The 22187-nt window shown below is 40.7% G+C and overlaps 1 protein-coding gene across 7 annotated transcripts in view; it reads right to left on the bottom strand.

Annotated features, from left to right (window-relative positions):
• Nucleotides 1-22187, bottom strand: part of CDKL5 (cyclin dependent kinase like 5) — a 213489-nt gene that overhangs the window by 17976 nt on the left and 173326 nt on the right. For 3 of the 7 annotated variants that reach the window (XM_019823614.3, XM_045051233.1, XM_019823619.3), the window contains 4 exons: nt 14897-14996; nt 11179-11301; nt 9904-10023; nt 248-7383 (listed from right to left, as the gene is read on the bottom strand). In XM_019823614.3, the coding sequence (XP_019679173.1) occupies nt 6997-7383; nt 9904-10023; nt 11179-11301; nt 14897-14996 (730 nt within the window). In that variant the 3' untranslated portion in view covers nt 248-6996. Of the gene's footprint in view, nt 1-247; nt 7384-9903; nt 10024-11178; nt 11302-13265; nt 13326-14896; nt 14997-22187 lie in introns of those variants that run through there. The other 4 variants (XM_019823616.2, XM_019823617.3, XM_045051234.1 and 1 more) reach the window with 4 other exon arrangements.

The raw sequence follows: 22187 nt of genomic DNA, 5'->3' as shown, positions 1-22187 counted from the left end.
AATGCCAGGAGGAGAAAAAAGCTTTATAAATCGGAAAAAAAGAGAATATCATCATTAAATAACAGGATTTGCCCTGCTTTAACATTACTTTCTGTCCCTTAAACTGCTTCCAACTTCAAAGGCCCATTATCCCCCATTTGAAATCAAATGAGTTCTTTACAAAGAAGGAACTAACAAGGAGCTGCTTGCTGTTCAAAAGCGAGGGACCACAGTGCTCAAGATGGGGACGGCCTGGCAATCACATCAGTCAGTGCAAAATCTGCATTTTATTAAAGACATTTGGGAAGATCCATTCAAAAATACATTGTGCTCAGTAAAAATTGACCATTTCATGCTGATAATTAAGGTTACCACGGAATAGATATTTGTATAATATTTACAGCAACAATAGAAATTTTACAGAAGTTTAGAATGGAATACATGCCAGAAAAAACTTGATAAGATGTACCAACACATGATACAAAGAGTTATATAAACACTTTACAAATGGTTCATAGTTAGCTTGTGAGGAATTTAAATATTCAACACTTTAAATTCAGTTTGGATTCAAAAATTAAAAAGGTTAACACCACGTCACACCCTTGCCACAGTAAAAAGTATGGAATTACACTCTGTATTATGGATTATAAAGTCTGTGCAATTAAGAATTTCCACTGATTCTTCATCTACCACAAATTTGGATGTTACATCATTCTGGCTTATCCCTATTTTTTATTTCATGCATGAGTAGGGTTCTCGAAGTCACCCTGCCCTGTGTCTTCCCAGATACCCCCTTTGAACTTCCTAGAGATTGAAGAAGCTCAGAACAGTCTTCTAAGTATATACAGAATAACTACCTGAATTCGAAATGGCACAAAGCAATTCTTGGAGATAGGAATTAGGGGCAACTATTTTGTTTGGTTTTATTGTTTCTGTTAATCAATCCAAGTTTACAGTGAGAATCCACTTCTTGCGATCATAGCTTACCCCTCCAGCCTGACTCAATCAGTGACCAAGGAGGAAACAAGGAGAGGGAAAGAGACTGAGAGGACTATACTCACTTGTGTACCTCTAGTGAAAATGGAGTTCATACGAGCTTTGCTTTCCATTTTGGAAAATCTAAGCCACGGTGGAGAACTTAAAAGTTCTCCAAGAGAAAAAGCTTCATTTTTTTTTTCTTGAAACTCTGAATGCTTTATAACTAGAGCTTTTGACGACTCTGGCGATAAACACTTTAATCCCCCAACAGGGACAAAAGTCAAGGCATCTACCTTTTCTATTCCTGGGTTTCGTCCGATTAGCCCTGAAGCAGGGCACTAGGACAAACTTGTCTATGCCTGAAACGAATCAGATCAGGCTTTTGGGAAAGTAACATCCCAAACCAAAGGAAGTCCTGAGGAATTCTTAGCAGTCTGTCAAAACGGAAGGGCTGGAGGAACAGATAAGGCCTCTTTCTCCCTGATACTCTGTGCTGGAAGAGTAGCAAACAAGGCAACTTCTAATCTGCATACAACATGGAAACCGATTTTTTTTTTTTTTTTAAGATTCCAAAGGAGGGTCAAAATACGACCCGAGGATCAAATGGGGTTCAGAGAGCGTAACCTTATGGGTAATGGAGGGCCTTAGAAGTGAAACCAGTTTCACTGCTGCAGTTCTCTGGCCCTGGAAATCCAACGTGCAGACTACTACAAATTTTTTCTGGCAAAACAAAAGACAAACTCCCTCAAATCTGGGAGTGAACAGTTATTGAATGAAGATACAATGTAGGTCATGATCATCTTTAATATCCTATAGGAAATACACAGAAAGGTGGGCCAGTGCCTGGAGTAGAGAAAGGTGGAGTCAGGACCAGGCCTAACGCTGATGAATCAACAAAGCACTAAGAGAAATGAATATTTACGTAGTAACTGACTTGGCACAAGTCTATGATCTTTTATAGTACATTCAGTTAAAAAAGAATAGAATAGAATAGAATAGAATAGAATAGAATAGAATAGAATAGAATAGAATAGGATAGAATAGGATAGGGCGGCAGGTCCAGAGTTTCCTCGCCACCTTACTTCTACCACATTGTGTGTATACAGACAGACAGACAAGGGACTCGCCCTGTCACGGCCTCATTTTCTTGCATTTACTTATGGTTTCGAAGACGGAATTTTTTACCCAGCTGATGGGTCACACCTCAAGATATTCTATATATCTCAGCTGGTTAAGATACAAAATGAAGAAATCAGAACCACTTACAAGTTTTTGTTTTGTAAGATGGTTCTTTAAGTCTCTGAGAGAACGTTCTTGTGAGATTCTGGCCCTGGAGATTAGCAACAGGACACTTTTCTGCAGGCCCTTTTAAAGAAACCATTTATTTATTTATTTATTTATTTATTTATTATTATTATTTTTTTAAGTGTAAATCAGTTTTCTATACCTACACACTTTAATAGTGATGAACTGAAGGAGGCAAGGAAATATTTCAATATGCTCTGACTCGGTTCAGTGTATCACATACCACATCCCCAGCTCACAACAGTATGAGTCTGTGGATCTCAGTGCTCACATGGAGCTCAATATCCCACTATAATGTAGGAGTTAATGAACTTCTAGATATAAAAGCAGTGCTCTCCAGAAAAAATGTTGTGACCAGGAGAGAATATGCAGATTTCTGAGTCCCAGCTGAACTCTGGGAATAAGTCGCAATGAGCGATTGATTGCCCTTGCTGAAAGTTGGGTCACCACCAGGACCTTGGTGAACAGAAATGGACAGAGCCTTCTACACACTTGAAAAGTAACCCTCTGGCCGTTAAAAAAAGTTGTACACTTATTGAGTCATTCTCAATACATAGCTAGAAGAAAAATAAATGGCTTTTTTTCCTTATTTACTCTAAAAACTAGTTTAAGAAGTGAGGATACTATGACGTTAACTAAGATAAGGGGTGCTGGGAAGGGAAAATGGGATAGCATTTCCTAGCGAAGTCCACTAATTTTCAGATTAGGAACATGCTAAACTGGCTAACTCTACAACCACAACATACTTTATAATACATGACACGACTAGAAACTAACCAGCACAGCTCTGAGCTTAGAATTAAAGCACAACTGCATATGGCAAATCTTAAAGCAGGTTTTAAAACAGATTTAACCAAAGCGTACAGCACAAACACTCCTGTAACAGCCACATCACAACCACCAGTAAAGAGTTTTTTGCTTCTAATCGGTCTGTCATACGCCAATATTTGTAAAGAGCTATTAAATGACTTGAATAAAAAACAATGACATTTTCTTTTGGGAGACACAGCTAAAAGCCATGGATGCCTTTGAGCAGTTGGTAAAAATCATGCCAATCTGCCAGGCTGCTGCTTGCTTCTAAATATAAGCCTCATGGCTCTGTGAAAGATTTTCTAAAGATGGTGACCTAGAATTTAAGTTCTCAAACACCTATAAAGCCACTCTGGTCTCCTCCCAAAGAATGCACCGTTTAGCAGGCCCAAGACAATGAAAACAAACAGGATTCCAGGGATTCAAAAAGAGTGGTAGAAGATTCTTTCAGAGACTAGGATACTGAAGAATTCATACCCGCAGTTTCTCCCGTAGCCTGGAGAGAGCCAGGACAGAGCCAAGCTCTGCAGACGAGTGGGCCTGGAGTACAGTAGAGCAGGGTTTCTCAACCTCCCCACTACTGACATTTGGGGCTCATCGTGCTTTGTTTGTGGGGGGTCCTGTGTACACAGGATGTTCAGCAGCATCCCTGGCCTCCACCCACTAGATGCCAGGGGCACCCTACCGCTCCCAGTTATAACAACCAACCGTGTCTCCTGACATTGCCAAACGTCCCAGGGAGGCAGAATTGGCCCTGACTGAGAACCACTGCTACAGAGACGACTCACTGGAGCTCCTTAGCACGGAGCACTTTTGATCTTGGGCTCTGAAGAGGCTAGCCCTCAGACTGAGACCAAGCAAGGTTCAGTAAAGTTCATCCAGGACTTCAGAGAAGAAAAACGAGGATGGCGACAGAGCAAAAGTAGAAAAAGAGCGAAGCAGAGTTTCTTTTCAAAAGGTGATCAGCAACACTTCTCTAACACAAAGTGATTCATAAGCCTTCATTCAGCCATAGTCTATCCTTTAGGAAGTAAGGGCAGAGAATAGAATGTGGACATCGTAACTTTCCCTTCCTAAAGAAAATGTAGACTTTCGTGACTTTAAATCAAGTCCTTCTCATTGTGGATGGCAATTTTTGTGAGGTCAATGATTCATCAACCGGAGGAAAACAACAGTTAAAAGCTAAGAGAGGGCCCATTAGATTTGAGAGAAAACTTGACCATCCCCCACAGCGAGCAGGAAGAGAATTATACATGCCAGAAGTGTGGATTGTAGTTCACTTATTACAGCTTACTGAGGTCGATGAAAAGTCAGAATGGACAAAAGCTGAGAAGAGGATAAAAGAGCTACCTCAAAAATACTAGTTGAAAACACTGTAGATATTTTCTGGCTCAAATCTGGGAATGTACGAAAAGTATGTATTGACTCTTCATCAGTTAGGTTTACTTTGCTCTAGGTAGAAGGCAATTATTCTAGCCCTTCTTTGAAGAACCATCATGAATATAAATGTTCTGCAAACATCTGAGATCCCAGTGTTAGCAAGGATGAAAACATGGGAAACCAGCCCCTAGGTGACAACGAGCCTCAAATGCCACAGCATGGCAATGTGACTGCGCAGTTCCTAAGCGCACAGCACAGTGAGAAGTCTTTCCGGAGGAAAAAATGTAGTTTCTGGTCTGCAAGGGGGGATACAAGGTACAAATTTAGTATGAAAAAGAAGAGTTACACACCCTTTCAGAGTCATTAGTGTCCAGGCGAAAACTGCTAAGGTTCGCGTCACTTATATAACTGAGCAGCTGCCTGGGAAAAGCCAGAATTCAGAGCTACTTCAACAGTACAGAACTGGTGAAAGAAACAAGATATAAAAAGAACTGAAGAGCATGCAGACTATTGGTTGGAATCAACTTGTTTTAATGATAGTACCCAGTTGAGTTTCATTTTAGTGCCTATTATACTTATTAAAACCAAATAAAAAGCACCTTAAAATGACCTCTATATATAATCAATACACATCATTATAGTAGTTATATAAAAATGTAATATGCACACAATTTAAGCTTCAAAGAAACGAAGACCTTTTCATTATAATCTTCATAATCATCAGAGCTGATTCTCAAAATCTCGGGGGAGGGGGAACAGTAACTCAGCACATTTCAATTATCCTGACTTGATTCAGGGGCTTATGCTCTCAGAATCCTGGGACAAGTAATAAATATTGAGAAGTTACCCCTTTGAGGGGTGTGGGATGGGGGAGCTTTAGAAATATTATTGCTAAGAGACTACTTCCCAAAATCTAATTCTCTTGATGGATGGCGTTGAGGTGATTTCTGTCAAGGATGGCCCAGAGACACTGGGCTATAACCCTTGCTGGCGAAAGGCCTTGATGACGCTTGGGAGTAACTTGGGAGTTGAAGGAGATCAAATGAGGAAAAGAAGTCCTGTTCTGACCGTGTGTGTGTATATACTGATGTACATGCTAACCTTGTTATAAATGGACAGTCCCAGGAAGAAAGAGTGAATACAGCAATTTTCTCTATATCTGGAATTGCTTCCGGAGCCTTTGAAATATACTGGAAAGAGCAACAGCAACAGCAACAACAACAACAACAACAACAACAAAACACTTAGAAATAGAAATGCCGCACATGTATCTCACACCCCACCAGCCAAAAGTCTCCGGTACAGTGCACAGGATTCAGGAGCATAGAGCTGGTCTGCAAGACCTGCAGACAGGTGCCTCTTACGAACTTGCAACTAGGAATGTTCGCTGGCAAATCTTTGGTCTACACTCTACACTAACGCGAAGGAGAAGAGCATATTCTCTCTACGAAGACCCATGAGTCACCCTGGATCTGTTCTCCCCTCAGGTACAGGGATCGTCCCTGGATGCGAACAGGAGCCAACCATGAGGACGGAGACGAGGCGTGCTGAGCTCTCACTGGCCTAGCTGGCTTTCTTGCCTGTGGGTTCGGAAGGAGATGCTGCATCTCATCTGCTACCAAGGACCACGTCTAGAGGCTACTGCTGGGGCCTAAAAGTTGAGCACGGTTCCCACTGTTGGTCACACAGAGCCACAATTCAACTCCCTTGATTAGAAGTATAATACTCACTTCATATCACAAATGTATAAAAATATGGCAGATAGTGTCATAACGATACTTTCTTTAAATGATTATATTTAGAAAACAGACAGATATTTACCATATATATATATTTATATATAGAATAAAATACTCCTGATGCAATATATAAATGTTACTGTTTAGTTTTTATAGAAACTACTGTAGCTGTCCCACTGCTTCACAATGTTCCAAACAGCTCAAAATAACTTTACATTTAACATAAAAGGTATGATTAGAACAGTACAATATTAATTATAAATAAATGTTACAAATCCTATCAAATATGGGAGTTTAGAAAACAATTTAAGACATACAGTTAGTTCATCTGCTAACCCTTCAAAGGGATATGCTTGGATTACAATAAACCCCACGTTTAGTTTAGGCAAAAAAAATCTGTGGTAAGGGCATCGGTCAACATGAATTCTTCTATCCCTTGCAGTACCAGAACATGCCCTGGCTTTCCCAAGTTCAACAGGGATTGCACTAAAGCTGGAATGTACAGGGGAGAAACTGGCAAGAATGTCTTCTTCCTCAGTGGCACATTCTATCCATTCTCACACGAGATCCGAGGGGACTGGTGGTCCCTAAGGAACTCCTGTGCCTCTGAGATCCCTGACTAGCATTTGTGGCCGTGAGGAGCCAGAGGGCTCCACACATACAATATTGCACTCACCTTCATAAAGCTGAAAATACTGGCTGACCACCCCAGCCCAGCCCAGCCCAGCCCATTCCCCACCCGCCCACACCCTCCCGTCCCCTCTCCACTGGCTTACCTACCCCCCATCCCCTACCCCAGCACACACTACAAGGCTGTCTCTTTTAAATCATTCAGATTTGGCATTCGAGACCGATTTGTTCTGTTATAAGGGTGCCCGTTTGGCCCACTCTTGGCACCCAGCTGTTCAGAGTAGGAGGGCCCCTCTGTGGCACTCCGGCTCACAGAGGACACGTGCCAACCAGGGTCCATCTGACCTGGCAGCTGGAGGGCTGGCCGGCCCTTGGGTGTGGGCTCCTGCCGGATGTTACTGCTCCCGCCAGAGGCCTGGCTCAGGGGGTGGATCCGAATTTCTGAGAAGGAATTTTTGGCTTGTTGAGTTGTTAAGGGCTGGAAGCGGGGGTCTGAGGAAGCCGGGTGATTTGAGGCTGAAGAGAGATGTAACAGCTTGCGCAGTGATTTTAACGGCTGGCTCTGGAAGAAAAGAGGGGAGCGCACATAGGAGTTCATTTAGAGTAGACTGGAGAGCTGCGAGAAGTGAGCACAGATCTGAGATGACTGCTTGTAGCCAGCACAGAGGGCATGGGGAAGGAGGGGCTAAATCCAGCCTTATCTGTCTTTCTGTTCATTTTCAGATAAGATCAAAATTATTTATCTTTAATGACAACTAGCTAAGAAATCTAGAGCTGGTGTGGTGGCGGATCAAAGGCTTAGGCACCTTCTATCTGGCTGCATCCCATCTTCACAGGGAAAGGATCTCCTGCTTCAGCCAGCAGGGAGCAGCAGAAGGAACATGCCTCTCCCTTTTTGAGAAGACTCCCCAACAGCTCCGCATAAAGCTGCCACTTATTTTTCACAAGCCGGGACTCAGCCATTCAACCATATCTAGCGGCAACAGAGAACTGAAGAAATGTAATGTTTCAATTAGGTAGCAGCGTACTCAGCTACAAATTGCATATCCCCCTTCTGTTCTTATCTCCCCGATTTTCCCTTTCCCTTGACATTGCAAAAATCTAAACGTTCCCTTTCCACACTTTTACTTTTTGGGGGGTAGGGTAAGATTTGAACACTGAAAAGTGAGCAAAGCAGAGAAAAAGGAGCAAAAGCCCTACAGACGCTAAAACACAGTTCCCTCACAGGAGGTTCTGGATTCCTAACATGGGCTTAAGAGCTGCCCTGCTTGTCTGCTGCGTGGCTGGAGCCCAGACCCCACTGGTGCTGTACTGCGGAGGGGGATTGTGCTTCAAGGCAGAAGGGAGGGTCCTGGCAGCCATCTGCCCCACACTGGCCAACTATTCTCAGGCAACTGCTGAACTGTGGGCTTCCCCACTGGCGAAAGGCGGCTCACTCCTTCTCCTCCTCTATGTGCTGTGTGATGAGGCTCACCATCAGAAGAGGCATGTGAAAGCATCCTGAAATTCAAGGTCCAGGGACCCTGCAATCAGGATGTAGCCCTAGCCTTGGGGCACCTCTGGCTGCCAACCTTCAAGGGCCATGCGTTTAAGGGCTCAGCAAAGTTTTAATAAAATGTCGATGATCTCAAGGAACAGAGCACTGAAATCAAAGGGAAAATGCTTGAGAATGGACTCAGGTAGAAACTGCTCCTGAGGAAGCATCCTCCGTGGCCATTCCAAAGTCTGCCTGAGAAAGCTCTGTGGTCCCCAGGGAAGGTGGCACAGTACGGTACACACTGTGTGTTTTTTGTTATTGAAATTGGTATGATAACACAATGCGACTCCTGGTGATTTTTATGGCCCTGACCACATGTAACTATCGAGCAATTACAATAATTTGGGTCCAGCTGGATATATAAGGTAACCTGAAAAGAGCTTCTTAGCGAAACAAATGGCTACACAAAGAAGGTTCTAAAGCCCCACGTTCTTTTTTATAAAACTGGGAAGAGGATGTCAGGCCCTCACTCAGAGCCCTGTGCTCTTAATTCAGATACATGTCCAATAACATGGATATCTGGTTCCCTACACCTTCTCTGTCCCCTTCCCTCCTCCCAGCCTATACTATGTTAGAAGCAGAAAATATAAAAGGTTGGGCAAATGCAAGTGAAATCTGGGAACTTGTGTCAGTGGCTCTAAGTAACAGTTAAAGAAAGTAAACAAAAAACCTATGGAAATAGACCCTCTTCCTCCGAATCACAGAAATCTGTGGCCATCTATAGGTACAAGAAGTCCTAGAGCCTCAAAAGCTCATAGAGGCTATCAGAAATTATAGTACAGAGGAATACTGGGCTTATAAAAATATTAATATGATCAAAAAACTAGTTAGATTATGTTACTGTGCTCATTATGGGATACTGAAAAGATGCAATATTAAAACACTCCTAATCAAAACAGTTGTTCAAAGGAGATAAACCTCAGTTACCTAAAAAATTTACTGATTGCATTTTCTGCTTATTCCCCCTATGGCAGATAAATGTGATTGCACAATACTGTCTAATATGCAGTTCCTAATGCAACTGCTCAATTTCTATCAAAAATAGTATTGATTTCGTAAGTTTATTCTTTCAAGAAAGGTTATCAAGTCTGTCTTTCAAGGCCTAATTCATATGCTACCACATTTAATGAAACCTTCATCTTCCCACTCTCACCTCCCCTGCATTTGATGGCATGTCTCACTTTTTACCATGAATGATGATTATTTATAGATTCTCTCTCTCTCTTCTAGGATATGTAGTATTTATGGGCTGGGACCACACCTTAATTATCCCTCTTAATCCCCTCCAACATCCACCCACCACGCCCAGCCTGGGCTAGCTGAAGGCTAATGGAATCTCACTTTTTTTCCCATGAGAACATGGGTCACTGAAACAAGATTCATTTGGACTCCTGAAATGCACCTGGCTATTACAGAGGGTATATTCTGAGGAGGCTCTCAGCCTTGTTGTAACACAGAGGCTAAATTCCTCAACCCTGCCCTCCACTCAAGAGAGACAGCCACTGCAGAGTCTAAGAATCTAGGAGTGAGGCAGGCACCGCTCACTTGGGTCTGTAAATCAGAGATCTTGTCAGGACGCCACTCCTTTGGTCTGCTGCCCGGGGTGCTAGCAGAGTGAATGGCTTTCTGTAGTGTCAGAAGATCAGGGCCATCAGGATTGGGTACCTAGAGCAGAATATGGACAAAGATTCAGTAAGAACCCCAATAAGCCTAATTAAGATATGCAACCACACCCAAGAGGAGAACAAAAGCAAATCAAATGAAACCGAAACTCGACCCCGCCGCCCCCAATAAAAAAAAGAAACCAAAACTCTCCCGACGTTCACAATGCAAGTGATGCCAGTTAAATTCTGCTGCCCTCTTAATAATTTTCCCTGCATTAGGAAAAATTGGCAGATGTCATGCAGCTTTGTTAAAACCTCAACCCTTAAAGCATTCCCATGCTGTTAGTTTTAGTCGCTGTAAGAGAGAGCAGTTAAATTGGGCTGTACCAGGAACTGCTGTCGTATCCTCATTCCATATTGCAGTTAGGTTATGAACCAGTTCAATAAAACAAAAATTTGCTCCTGCTGGGAAAATGATCCAAACACTGTATTTGGCGGTGCCCAAAGAAGGCTAGCAGGCTTTCAAGGATACCAAAGTGGGAAAAGTATGGTTTGAATCATATTCCCAAGACACCGCCCAGTAAATCTGGGTCTAGCGTTATACACTATAAAAATGCTGGAAATTTGTGCCACAAATTCCAGATGAATGCAATTGGTCCATTCACCGATTTTGGTGAACACAGAATAATGCCAAATGCCAAGCAAAAGCCCTGGCTTTACACTAAGTGACTAGCAAAAGCTAGAGCCAGGCAGGGAAAAAGCAAACCACCAACCAAGAGAAGGTGTTTTCATGGAGCCTGCTAGCTCACTCAATTTGGTCAACTCAACTTGGTTTCAAAGAACAAACTGCCAACCAAGTGTTAACAAACTTTGTGAGTCAAATGAAAAGACACTGTTAATTGTAAATGTTAATCAAATTCTTTACAGGAAATAAGGGATTTTATGAATGCCATGTGCCGACAAGTGGGTAACCAGACAACCCAAACTAGTTCTTCCACTAGTTTGTTTAATAGCTTTTTATGCTCCAACTTCCTTAACTGATTCAGAAAATCCAGAATGGCGAAGAATTGATATTTCAGTGAATTTATGGAACTGGCTCAGGTACTTAACTAGCACAAAGAGAATATGACCCCATGAAAATAAGACATGCTGTTGTCATCAGTAAAACAAGTTTACTGGAGCAGTTTTCAGGGCTACCATACATAAAAATGGGTACCATGGGTGGAGTGACTACAGGAAGCTTTTTCAAAGAAGAACTATGCTTTAAATGATTCTTTGAATTAAAAAGAGGAAAGAGGGATTTCTTGATGCTTGGATTCTCCCCGTTGGTGGAATCTGTCTGCAATATAAGATACAAATAAACTAATTGCAAAAAAAAAAGAAAAAAAAAGAGAAAAGAAAAAAGAAAAGAAAAGAAAAAAGAAAAAGCAAAGAAAGAGAAAAAAAGAAAAGAAAAAAAGGTGTTCTTACTGAAACTCCTAGCCCTTGGAAGCCCTGATACTGTTAAATATTGATAGTCACTTAAGGAATCTCTGTGCTGTTGTGTGCACCTAGAAGAAGTTCTGTGTCATTTCTCACTTGGACATGAAGATGCCAACAATGTAAATTCAAGACCTACAAAAACTTCAATGTATATAAAGAACATGTGGTCATGATCCTTACCTATAGTAGGAATGCCTAGAAACTTACAGATATCTATTCACATTGAGCTTAACAAAACATTTAAGGATTTATTTATTATCAGAAATACGATTATTATAAAGAACTATGTTTAAAGAGCTACTGATGAACTTCAGTCTTTTCCTAATTGCTAGAGAGGACTTCAGCAACTAAATAATTGACCATGTAATCTGCCTATAGGGGGAAAAAAAGAGAAGATACTGCAAACCCTTTTGAACATGGTCTATTGTTGAACCAGAAAACATCACTTGGAAGAGGAATTATCACTGTTACAGGATTCTACCATCGAGGAAGAAGCCTGGTTCCATGCTGTTAAAGAAATATTTACCCCATGGAAACTATGTGGCACAATTCAGAATACAGGTTTTCAAAGTGAAAAAACAAAGTTCAATCTTTAAATTGACGCATGATTACCAATTGAGATACTAACTAACTAGGCTACAATTACCAAGTTGGCAAAGTCACCATATGCTCTGAGGGCTTATGCAACTCTGGATGTGGAACTGAGGCCAGATTTCCCAAGGCGGCTTCCAGATTTGCTTGAGTCAAAGCAGGCACCTTTACAATACAGAATTATTTTTTGGCACCACTCTTCCCTGTTTTGGATAGCTCAATTGTCAGAGATTGAGAATATATATGAAGGCATTCATACCACCTTGTATGAAGCCATTCAAGGAAGACAGCCCATGAAGGATTCTATTCCCATGATGGGATCCCAGGGAAGAATTTAACTCACATCGCTAAGGAGACCACAAGAGAATTCCCAGGAATCAGTGGCCAGAGGCTCTCCACCAGAGATGGGCCTGTGGCATGGACTGAGTCTGGGCCTGTTATTTAGAAGACCCCACCTCTAGTTCTCCCAACTGATTATGTGGCTTTGGGCAGGTCACAACTGGCCTGGGTAGTCTTCTACCAGTGAAATAAAGGTGTTAAACTAGATTTAGGACCCACTGAGGTTTTAAAATGTCCTGTTTCTCTATGTGCACTGGGCATTACATTTCTTTTTTATTTTTTTTAATCTTATGTAAATGCCACAAAGCTTTAAATCTTTCAAAGCTGGTTTACCTAGTTTCCTTTTGCTGAGTCATAGAAAGTGAAAAACAAAACAAAACAAAACAAAAACAAAACAAAACAAACTACCTTTAATTCTGTTTCAATACTCACTTGAAGGAGACAGAGTTAACATAATGCCAGGCTTAGGAGCCTGAGATCTGGCAGGATATAGAGGGCTCTTTGGAAATCTTACTCTAGATACCAAAGTCCTTAAAAATTTTTCTTTTAATTAAAAAATGCAGTGGCACAAATAATTTTTGACTTGGAAGGCTTAAAGCATAGTGGCCTATACAGAGATATTTTGCAGTTACATTACATACCGAAAATGAAATGTATAAAAACCTAAAAAAAAGTAAGTTCAAGTGGAGAGACTGTTAGAAAATAATTTTCTTATTTATACTAACCTATACTTTTTGAAAATCTAAAATTTAAAAATCTAGAATTTGAACCAGATCCTGAATAACAGAGTCAATCAACATATCAACTCAGGCCGTAGTAGGCCAGGGGCTTTAGGTTTAATGTTAGTCTAATGCAGACTGACATCAGAAGCCAAATCTATACACAAAACACCTTCAATTCCTTGGTTCCTGCTACGTTCTTCCACTTAATTACCCCACAGTGGCTACAGACCTGAGGTTAAGAACAAAAACAAAATCCTCAGAATAAAAACAACAGTGGTGAGGAGAGGTAGCCTAAGTTCAACGTTCATGATGGATAAGTATGTTCTACAGACAATGATAAAAGTTTTACTTTATTAGCACTTTAAATATTTTAAGCTCCTCTACTTTAAATAAATCTGGCCTATTTTATTCATCCAGTGTAAATAATAAATGTAGCAATATTTGAGTGGCATTTTGATTTAAGTGAATTTCAGTTAAAGGCACAGGTAGTGTTTTTTTTCTTTTTTAAACACTTCAGGAATATTATGCCGCGATTAAAATGAAGATAACAAGATCTGTGTAGTAAAATATATATTGTGTGTATGTGTGATTGATAGATATATTTACTATTAAAAGCCAGGACACAAAACTATACTACAAGGATTACTATTATTTAAAACAAACTTAAAAACCACCTTCTTTCCACAAACATGCATAGGGTAAAAGCTAGGAGAAATATACCAAAATCTTAATGCTAGTTGTAATAGGGTGATAAGATTAGAAAGCATTTTTTTCTCAATTTTTCTACAATGAGCTCATTTATTTTACAATGAAATATATCAATTTAACAAATAAGCAAATGAAAGAATAGTCTAGAAAGGTAATCTAGAAAGATCTTTATTAATACTTCTAAAACATCTGTGATCCTTACTTTGGGTGTTCCATTCTTTTTCCTACTATCATCTATCTCGTTACTTACCAATGAGTCATAATCCTAGAATCTTTTTCCCTTTTAAAATAAATGAAAGTCAATCATGTAAGATGTAGAAATAGAAACAAAATCATTTAAAATAGCTGACTCAACAAGCAAAGGGGGAAGCAGGCCTCACGTGGGTGAAGAAAGCTCCCGCTGGCCTGGAGGCCTCGCTTCCCCATGTTTCCTCACGTCACTAACCAGCAGAATCCTTGCTTGGGTGGTTCAGTGATGTGATGTGCACGGTTCCATGGAGCCAAACCTTGGTTCAGGCAGCGGGCTCCCAGGAGATAAGACTCGTTCCATTTCACAGTTCAGTCACAAGATAAACATGTCTTCCTACTAAAGCAAGCCCTGAAATGTCAAATACTATTCTCCTCTCTGTGATTAGGCAGCCCAGAAATGCATTTGTCAACAGGGGAACTGGAAAACCAGCCAGGGAAGAATAATGAATGATGGGTAGTTATAAACTTCCAGGATTTAAGCATAAACCAAAACCATTTCCTAAGTTTTCACATATCTTTACTCCCCAAAGAAAACTAAATCCTGCAGCTTCATAGTTTTTTTTTTTTTTTTACATGGATAAGGTGTTTACTGAGAGAGGTTTAAAGTGTTCTCTGTAATCCAAATTAAATTTCTTGTATTCTTAGAGATTCTGTGGAATCTGGAAAAGGCTCTTTGAGAGGAAAATAGTTGTATAGAATTTAGAAAGACACATATACAATGTATGTATGTCAAATCTCAATAAGAAAATAATTCACTTTGATTGCCACATACAAAATGTAAAGTACCCACAGACTAATGCAGACTCGTATGTCACTGTATATCGAAAGTACCCATCTACTTACTGTTTGAGATTTCTTCTTTTTCTTTTTCATTGACCTGAAAAAACCTTGTTTTTCCTTTTCCTTGAGTTGTTCAGAATGACTAATGTTTTCAGGACTTTTCCTAAATGGGAAGACATTTTTATCATATTGATCTTTCAATCGTTCTCCTGCCATTATATGACAAATATAATGAAGACTAAAAAATGCATGAAACCAGATTCAAACAGCCATGAAAAATCAAGCACGTAGGTGAAGAGCCTCTAAAAAGCACAGGAGGAACTGAATCTAATCAACCATGGTTAATGATTAGCCTTTAGCACAGGCTCACTTTGAGCTATTATTACAAATGATCTGGTAACTGTGCTGCAGGACCATTTTCATGCTGTTGAAAACCTCTGAATGTGAGAGTCTCAAAAGCACACAGTTTAAAGGATGCCTTTTCCATAACCCTCCAAGGGAAATAACTGAAACATTTTCAATATCTTCATTTTTCTATTTACCTTTTAAAAACCAACTCAACAAGTTCATTATTAGTGGCTTGCCAAGATATTAAACATAAAAAACAAAGCAAAAAAAAAAAAAAAAAAACGTGGTACAAAAGCATTGTAAATAAAAGCAAAAATTGCCTTGAACTGGAAAATTCCCTTATAAAAATGTTGTATTTATTTATTGAAACTAAATTGAAAAATAGATCAGGTAAGAAAAAAATATAGACAAGATGAATGCTTTAATACAAAGCACTCTTGGAAAAAAAAGCTTCTAACTGAAAATACTGACAACATGAAGCTTCATAGCACTGACACCACCAGGTATTTTAATACAAATAGAAGGTATGAATAGACAGCATTCGGGACATCTTGGCCCTAATAAGTTGGTGACTTGTATGTTAATAGGCCCTGTATTATTTAATTTACAGTCTTTAAAAAGCAACCCAACTGGTGTTGTTCAAAAAGACACATTCCATGGGCTCTACTTAAAATGTTAATATATGACTGTGGAAAGCCATTTTCTAAAATGATTGAATTCCTTCTATTAGCTGTTCCCTAAAATCAAGAGTAAAGCATTAAAGGTGAGAGTGCATTCATATTTATGGTTTTAGAACACCTAACGGTGAAGAAGTTACTAAAACTTCTAAGACAGTATGAGCAAAGCAGCATCCTTTACTTGATTAAATCTGTGTGAAGGCAGAAAACATCTATACAAACTATTACAGAGCCACATGATAAAAAATACCATGAAGCTATCAAAAATAAATCACATCTTCAAAGAATTTTCAGTCATCTAAAGAAATATTTAAACTATAATGCTAGGTGAAAACCACAAGATTCAAAACTTCCTACATAGTGTGAGCTCAACTGTATTTTAAAAGGGGGGCATATATGTGTCTATACACACATTTTTTTTTAAGGCAGGAATAAAATAAAATCTTAATAGCTATCATCTCTGGGTAATAAGATTATTGGTGATTTATTACTCTTCTTTTTAGTTTCAACATCAAACATGTACTACAGATATAATAAAAAGGTTGGACAAACCACAGAAAATTTATTTGAAAAATCAAAAACTCAAGATCTAAGACAATAAGGGAAGAGATTTAAAAAGAGAAACAGATAAAAAAACAAAACAAAACAGGAAAACATGACTGAAAGAGCAACGATCATCTCTTCTTGTTTAGCTTAAAAGTTAATGGGAATACCGAGGAAGTAAAAACCCGTACTGTACGCCCAAGTGTTCCTGAAACTCATTAGGACCTGCAATTTTAAACATCAATGAGAGAGTTCCAAGTTCTGAAGTAAAACTTTCATAATACAACACAACCGATAAAAATAACTAGCACCGGAATTCAGAATAATACATTTACAATTTGAAAGCTAGAAAACTTCAAAACCTCACACGATGGAATGGGTAAGGATGGAATAATGAAAAGTTTGATTCTAAGTAACACAGTAAAACAGTGTAGTTTGCTGGAATCACAAAAGTACAACTCTCAGGATTGAAAGGAACCTCAGAGAGCATCTAAACCAACCAGCAATACAAATATTTTTACTGTCCTATAACTTCCAGAAGTCAAAGAACTATTTGCTTATGATATAGCTTATATCCTTCCATAATGGGGTCTGCACCTAACCTAGAAGCACAGCCAAGTATTCGGATTAACAGGCAGAATTTTTTACCAATCAGAATGTAAATCTAACAAAACCTCAAAGGTATGCCGGGTAGTAAAAGTGCTTTCTGCCAATCCAGGAAATCTTTAAGGGGGACATGTTCATCATGACTGCAAGCTCAGGACAGGAATGGGCGTTACGGTGAGAATGTTAATGCTGGCATGAGAGCAAGAGAAGGCTTGAGACACTAGGCCCGGGAGGAGCAGATTTGGGAGGGGAAGAAGAGTCTCTATCCAGTAAGATGAAAGTGAAAGGGCCTCGTAAGGGTAATGAAAGAAAAGAAGGAGCAGGACAAAAAGCCCAGGGTTTGCAGTTCCTTGTGACCACAAAAGGCAGGGAAGATGAATCAGAGACCCTCTGCAGGGTCTGTCCAGAGACACTGGATAAACTAGAGCCCAGGGGAAGGGGGAATGATGAGGAAAACATCTTCAGACTGAAACTGAGCAGAGATGGTGGGGCCAAGATTTACGCAGAGAAAGATTCCAGAGACCAAAACAGAAAAGGAAATAAATTACTCTTGGACTAGAAGATGAAAGCTAGGAGTGAAGCATGAGTGTGCATGCATCACAAAAGTCACAAAAAGGAAGTCAGAGAGAAAGAAAAAGAGCACAAGTGTGTTGGGGGGAGACAGAGAGAAAGGACAGAGAAAGGGAGAAGCTACATGGAAAGACACACATGGCAGAGAATTAGAGAAACAAGGGAGAAAGCCTGGGAGACAGACTCAGAGAAGGGTGGACATGGAGAAAAGCTGCCTGGAACATAGGCACCTGAAAAGCTGTGTGTTGTACGAAAGAATGAAGACAGAGACTTCATCATTTACAACCAGCACTACTACAAATGAGTAAGAGTGTGTCCCCATAATTATCTCACTTGTGAATTCTAGATCCTATGATATGATTCTGTTGGTACAGGCAACAGACAGGTCCAAGAAGAGCAGTACAAGGGAAGGGTAGGTGGGTGGTCACATCCATATCAGGGGCAGGACCTTTGAGAAGGATCACCCAGCTAGTCACCTGGCCCGTTATCCAGGGCTGATTACACAGTTGGTGGGGGGCAGCAACCTCCCCCTGCTCTGACATCATTTAACACAACAGTTGTTTTACAGGGGGTGAAGAAGAAAGAGAAAATTCAAGAGACTCTCCTAAGAAAGGAAGGAATGAAAGCTGACTGAATCAAAGTCAACCAACATTTACGAAGCACTGTGTAGGTGGTAGGTCTGGTGTCAGGTGTTGGGGCCAGAGAGAAAAAGAAAACAAGGAGTGTGACCTCAAGCTGCTCACAGACTCAAGGCAGGACACTGGCAGGTTGGATAGAGGGTCAGAATCCTGGGGCGTCAGTAGAATCCCTCTGGGAGCAGCATGATATTCCCTGCTACCTCCCCTCCCCTGGCCATGGGACTAAGGTGATGTCTGAGAAGAAAATAATCAGTGAACAATTTTCTGAGTTATGGTAGCAAGCAATAATGGATGCCAACATATTCCTAACTTAACCAGAAGAAAAAGCTTGGGACTGTGCAAGCAAGTGACAGCAATCCTTCGCTTACCTTAATCACTGGGTCTTCAAATTAATTTGGTTTACCGTATAAACATTACTTTTAAACCCAATTTTGACAGCAGTCTTTCCAAATGTATTTATACACTTTGTCTTTCTTAAGCAAAGTAAGAGCAGCCTATTTTATAAATATATATATGCTATATGCATTATCTATTCTACACGTGAAACCAGAAGGGCTAAAAATGATACTGCCACTGGGAGCCCGAGAAAAGGCAAAAATACCCCTCACCTCTCCCTGGCTATTATTTGGAATCTTTCTCCCTCTTCACACTGTCTTGTTACCTGGCATTATTTGCCTGACATATTTGCCTGACATATTTGCCTGACATATACCTTGCCTGACAACCTCCAGGGCCAACTGCTAAAACTGTGCATAAGAGTAAACAGGCTTACAGGGAGAGTGAAGGTGTTTTCTCATTAGTAAGGATGAATCTGACTGCATTAACCCTGTTTTTCTTGTTCTGAGATATTGTGGCTTATCTCCCAGTTTGTAACTGGATTCTGGATAGCTGAGATGGCCAAAATAACTACCCTGGATAGTATACTATGACATCTATTATTTCATGATTATTTTTTAAAAATTTCTTTATTTGAGAGAGAGAGCATGTGCATGGGCACACAAGCAGGGGAGGGACAGAGAGAGATTGACATATTGAGAGAGAGAGAGACAGAGAGAGACAGAGAGAGAAAGAGACTGACTCTCAGGCAGGCCCTGCATTGTGAGCTTGGAGCCTGACGTGGGGCTCGAACCCATGAACCACAAGATCATGACCCGAGCTGAAATCAAGAGTCAGACACCCCAACAATATCTATCACTCTAAAATATGATCTAGTAACTCGATTCTTCCATTGCACGAAGCATGTCCACTGTACAAATATTCTCTTCCCAAAAGAAATGTGAAGTACCACTATCAAGGAGAAACAGACTGCCCTTAAGCAAGTGATAATTTAGGAACAGCGAGTCACTATGTTACCATAACAAGGCTCGTTCACGTTTTTGTAAGTTATCAAGCTGCGTTTCTCTCAAATATACACAGTATGGTGAACCAATGAGATATCTTGTTCAAAGACAAAAAAGTTAAGGTAAGTCTCCCGAAGGACAAGTACATAGCAGTCTTAACATGAGGGGCAGTGGAAACAAGAGAATACTGCAATTCAAGCTGCTAATTCTGAAATTCTCTGAAGCCTCATAACAGCAGAATCAGAGTAGGGGTGACTCGTTGAAGACGTGTCTAAAGTCTAAAGTTCAACATCCCAATTATGTCTCTAATTTTTTTTTTTTTTTTTTTTAAATCTGTTTCCAGGTTTCTACATATACCCTTGTCTAACCAAGCTCTACTCAAATGGACTATCAAAAAGACAGAAACAGGGGCGCCTGGGTGGCTCAGTTGGTTGAGTGTCTGACTTTGGCTCAGGTCATGATCTTGCGATCTGTGAGTTTGAGCCCCACATCAGGCTCTGTGCTGACCGCTCAGAGCCTGGAGCCTGCTTCGGATTCTGTGTCTCCCTCTCTCTGCCCCTCCCCCACTCATGCTCTGTGTGTGTGTGTCTCTCTCTCTCTCTGTCAAAAATAAATAAACTTGGGGCGCCTGGGTGGCGCAGTCGGTTAAGCGTCCGACTTCAGCCAGGTCACGATCTTGCGGTCCGTGAGTTCGAGCCCCGCGTCAGGCTCTGGGCTGATGGCTCGGAGCCTGGAGCCTGTTTCCGATTCTGTGTCTCCCTCTCTCTCTGCCCCTCCCCCGTTCATGCTCTGTCTCACTCTGTCCCAAAAATAAATAAAAAACGTACAAAAATAAACTTAAAAAAAAAAAAGACAGAAACAGTATGTTGTTCATACTGCCTATGCCATGTTTGGTTTTGTTTTGATCTGACCTACCTAAGGTTGACAGAACCATGTTAATCCTTAATTGATGCTCTTTTAAACCATCACCACTCCATCATGCAATAACCAAGAGGAAAAACCATTTCTTCTCTACTTCCGTATTCTCACTAATGAGAGACACTACACTCATGGCTTGTCAAAGCTGGTAACTAGAAGAAGTTGTAGTACAGAAGAGCTGGTCTACAGTCACATAGAAAACGTACCAAAGTTTATCAGCAAAGGAAGTGGAGGGGAGACACCTGACAAGTCATACTGAAGTCAGAAGACATTAAGGATATAAACTACTGCAGCTAACGGTAACAAGTCACGTTGTGCCACGCACTGCTTTAGGTGCTTTTGATGTTCTCCTTCATTTGATGATCACATTAATCCTCTGAGGGAAGTAGTATTCTTAGCCCTATTTTACAGATGAGGAGACTGAGGGACAGAGGTTCAAGTCACACAGACAAGAGTCCAACCTCTTAGCCATTAATGTAAAGACTTTCATTTAATAAATAAGGCAATGGACGTAAACTGTGCTTATAAAAGTATTTACAGCTTGGGGCGCCTGGGTGGCGCAGTCGGTTAAGCGTCCGACTTCAGCCAGGTCACGATCTCGCGCTCCGTGAGTTCGAGCACCGCGTCCGGCTCTGGGCTGATGGCTCGGAGCCTGGAGCCTGTTTCCGATTCTGTGTCTCCCTCTCTCTCTGCCCCTCCCCCGTTCATGCTCTGTCTCTCTCTGTCCCAAAAATAAATAAAAAACATTGAAAAAAAATTAAAAAAAAAAAATAAAAGTATTTACAGCTTTAAAACCATCATTTTTATTATTATCTTAAAAATAATTAAATTGTTTTCACCATAGGGCACAGTAACACTAAGACTTCAATACAACCCTGCCAGCAGTGTGAAAATTACGCAACCACCTAGGGTCAGGAGTACTGAAGGACCTCAGACCCTTCTATGGCTTCTAGCAACAAACACCAGAGTTGAAATCTGACAGGATCGTCTACATTATTATTTTTTTTTTAATTTTTTTTTTCAACGTTTATTTATTTTTGGGACAGAGAGAGACAGAGCATGAACGGGGGAGGGGCAGAGAGAGAGGGAGACACAGAATCGGAAACAGGCTCCAGGCTCCGAGCCATCAGCCCAGAGCCTGACCCGGGGCTCGAACTCACGGACCGCGAGATCGTGACCTGGCTGAAGTCGGACGCTCAACCGACTGCGCCACCCAGGCGCCCCTATTATTTTTTTTTTAAAGGTCCTTGGGGTGCCCAGGTGGCTCAGTTGGTTAAGAATCCAACTCTTGATTTTGGCTCAACTCTTGATTTTGACCCGCATATGGTGCTGTGCTGACCGTGTGGAGTCAGCTTCGGCTTCTTTATCTCCCTCTCTCTCTCTCTCTCTGCCCCTCCCCTGCTTGCTCACCGGCTCAGCTCTCTCTCAAAGATAAACATTTAAAAAAAAAAAAAGCTTATAAAATAAAACAAAATGTCCTTATTCCCCAAACACATCTGCTGATGAGACTTAATACACAAAATAATTCTCTCCCTACCTTTTTACTACATATGACGCAAAGGACATAAAAGGATAAGCAAAGCTGGCACATCATTTTAACCTTTGACTACCATTATGCTTTTGTGGTGGCATAAAAGGTGTTGCCCTATTTCTATCTTTTCACCCTGAATGAAAGACAGGTGGCATCGAGGTGAAAGGTACAAGCTTTGGAGTC

The sequence above is a fragment of the Felis catus genome, chromosome X, assembly GCF_018350175.1.
Source record: "Felis catus isolate Fca126 chromosome X, F.catus_Fca126_mat1.0, whole genome shotgun sequence".
Classification (NCBI taxonomy): domain Eukaryota; kingdom Metazoa; phylum Chordata; class Mammalia; order Carnivora; family Felidae; genus Felis; species Felis catus.
This window is presented reverse-complemented; position numbering and strand designations above follow the sequence as displayed.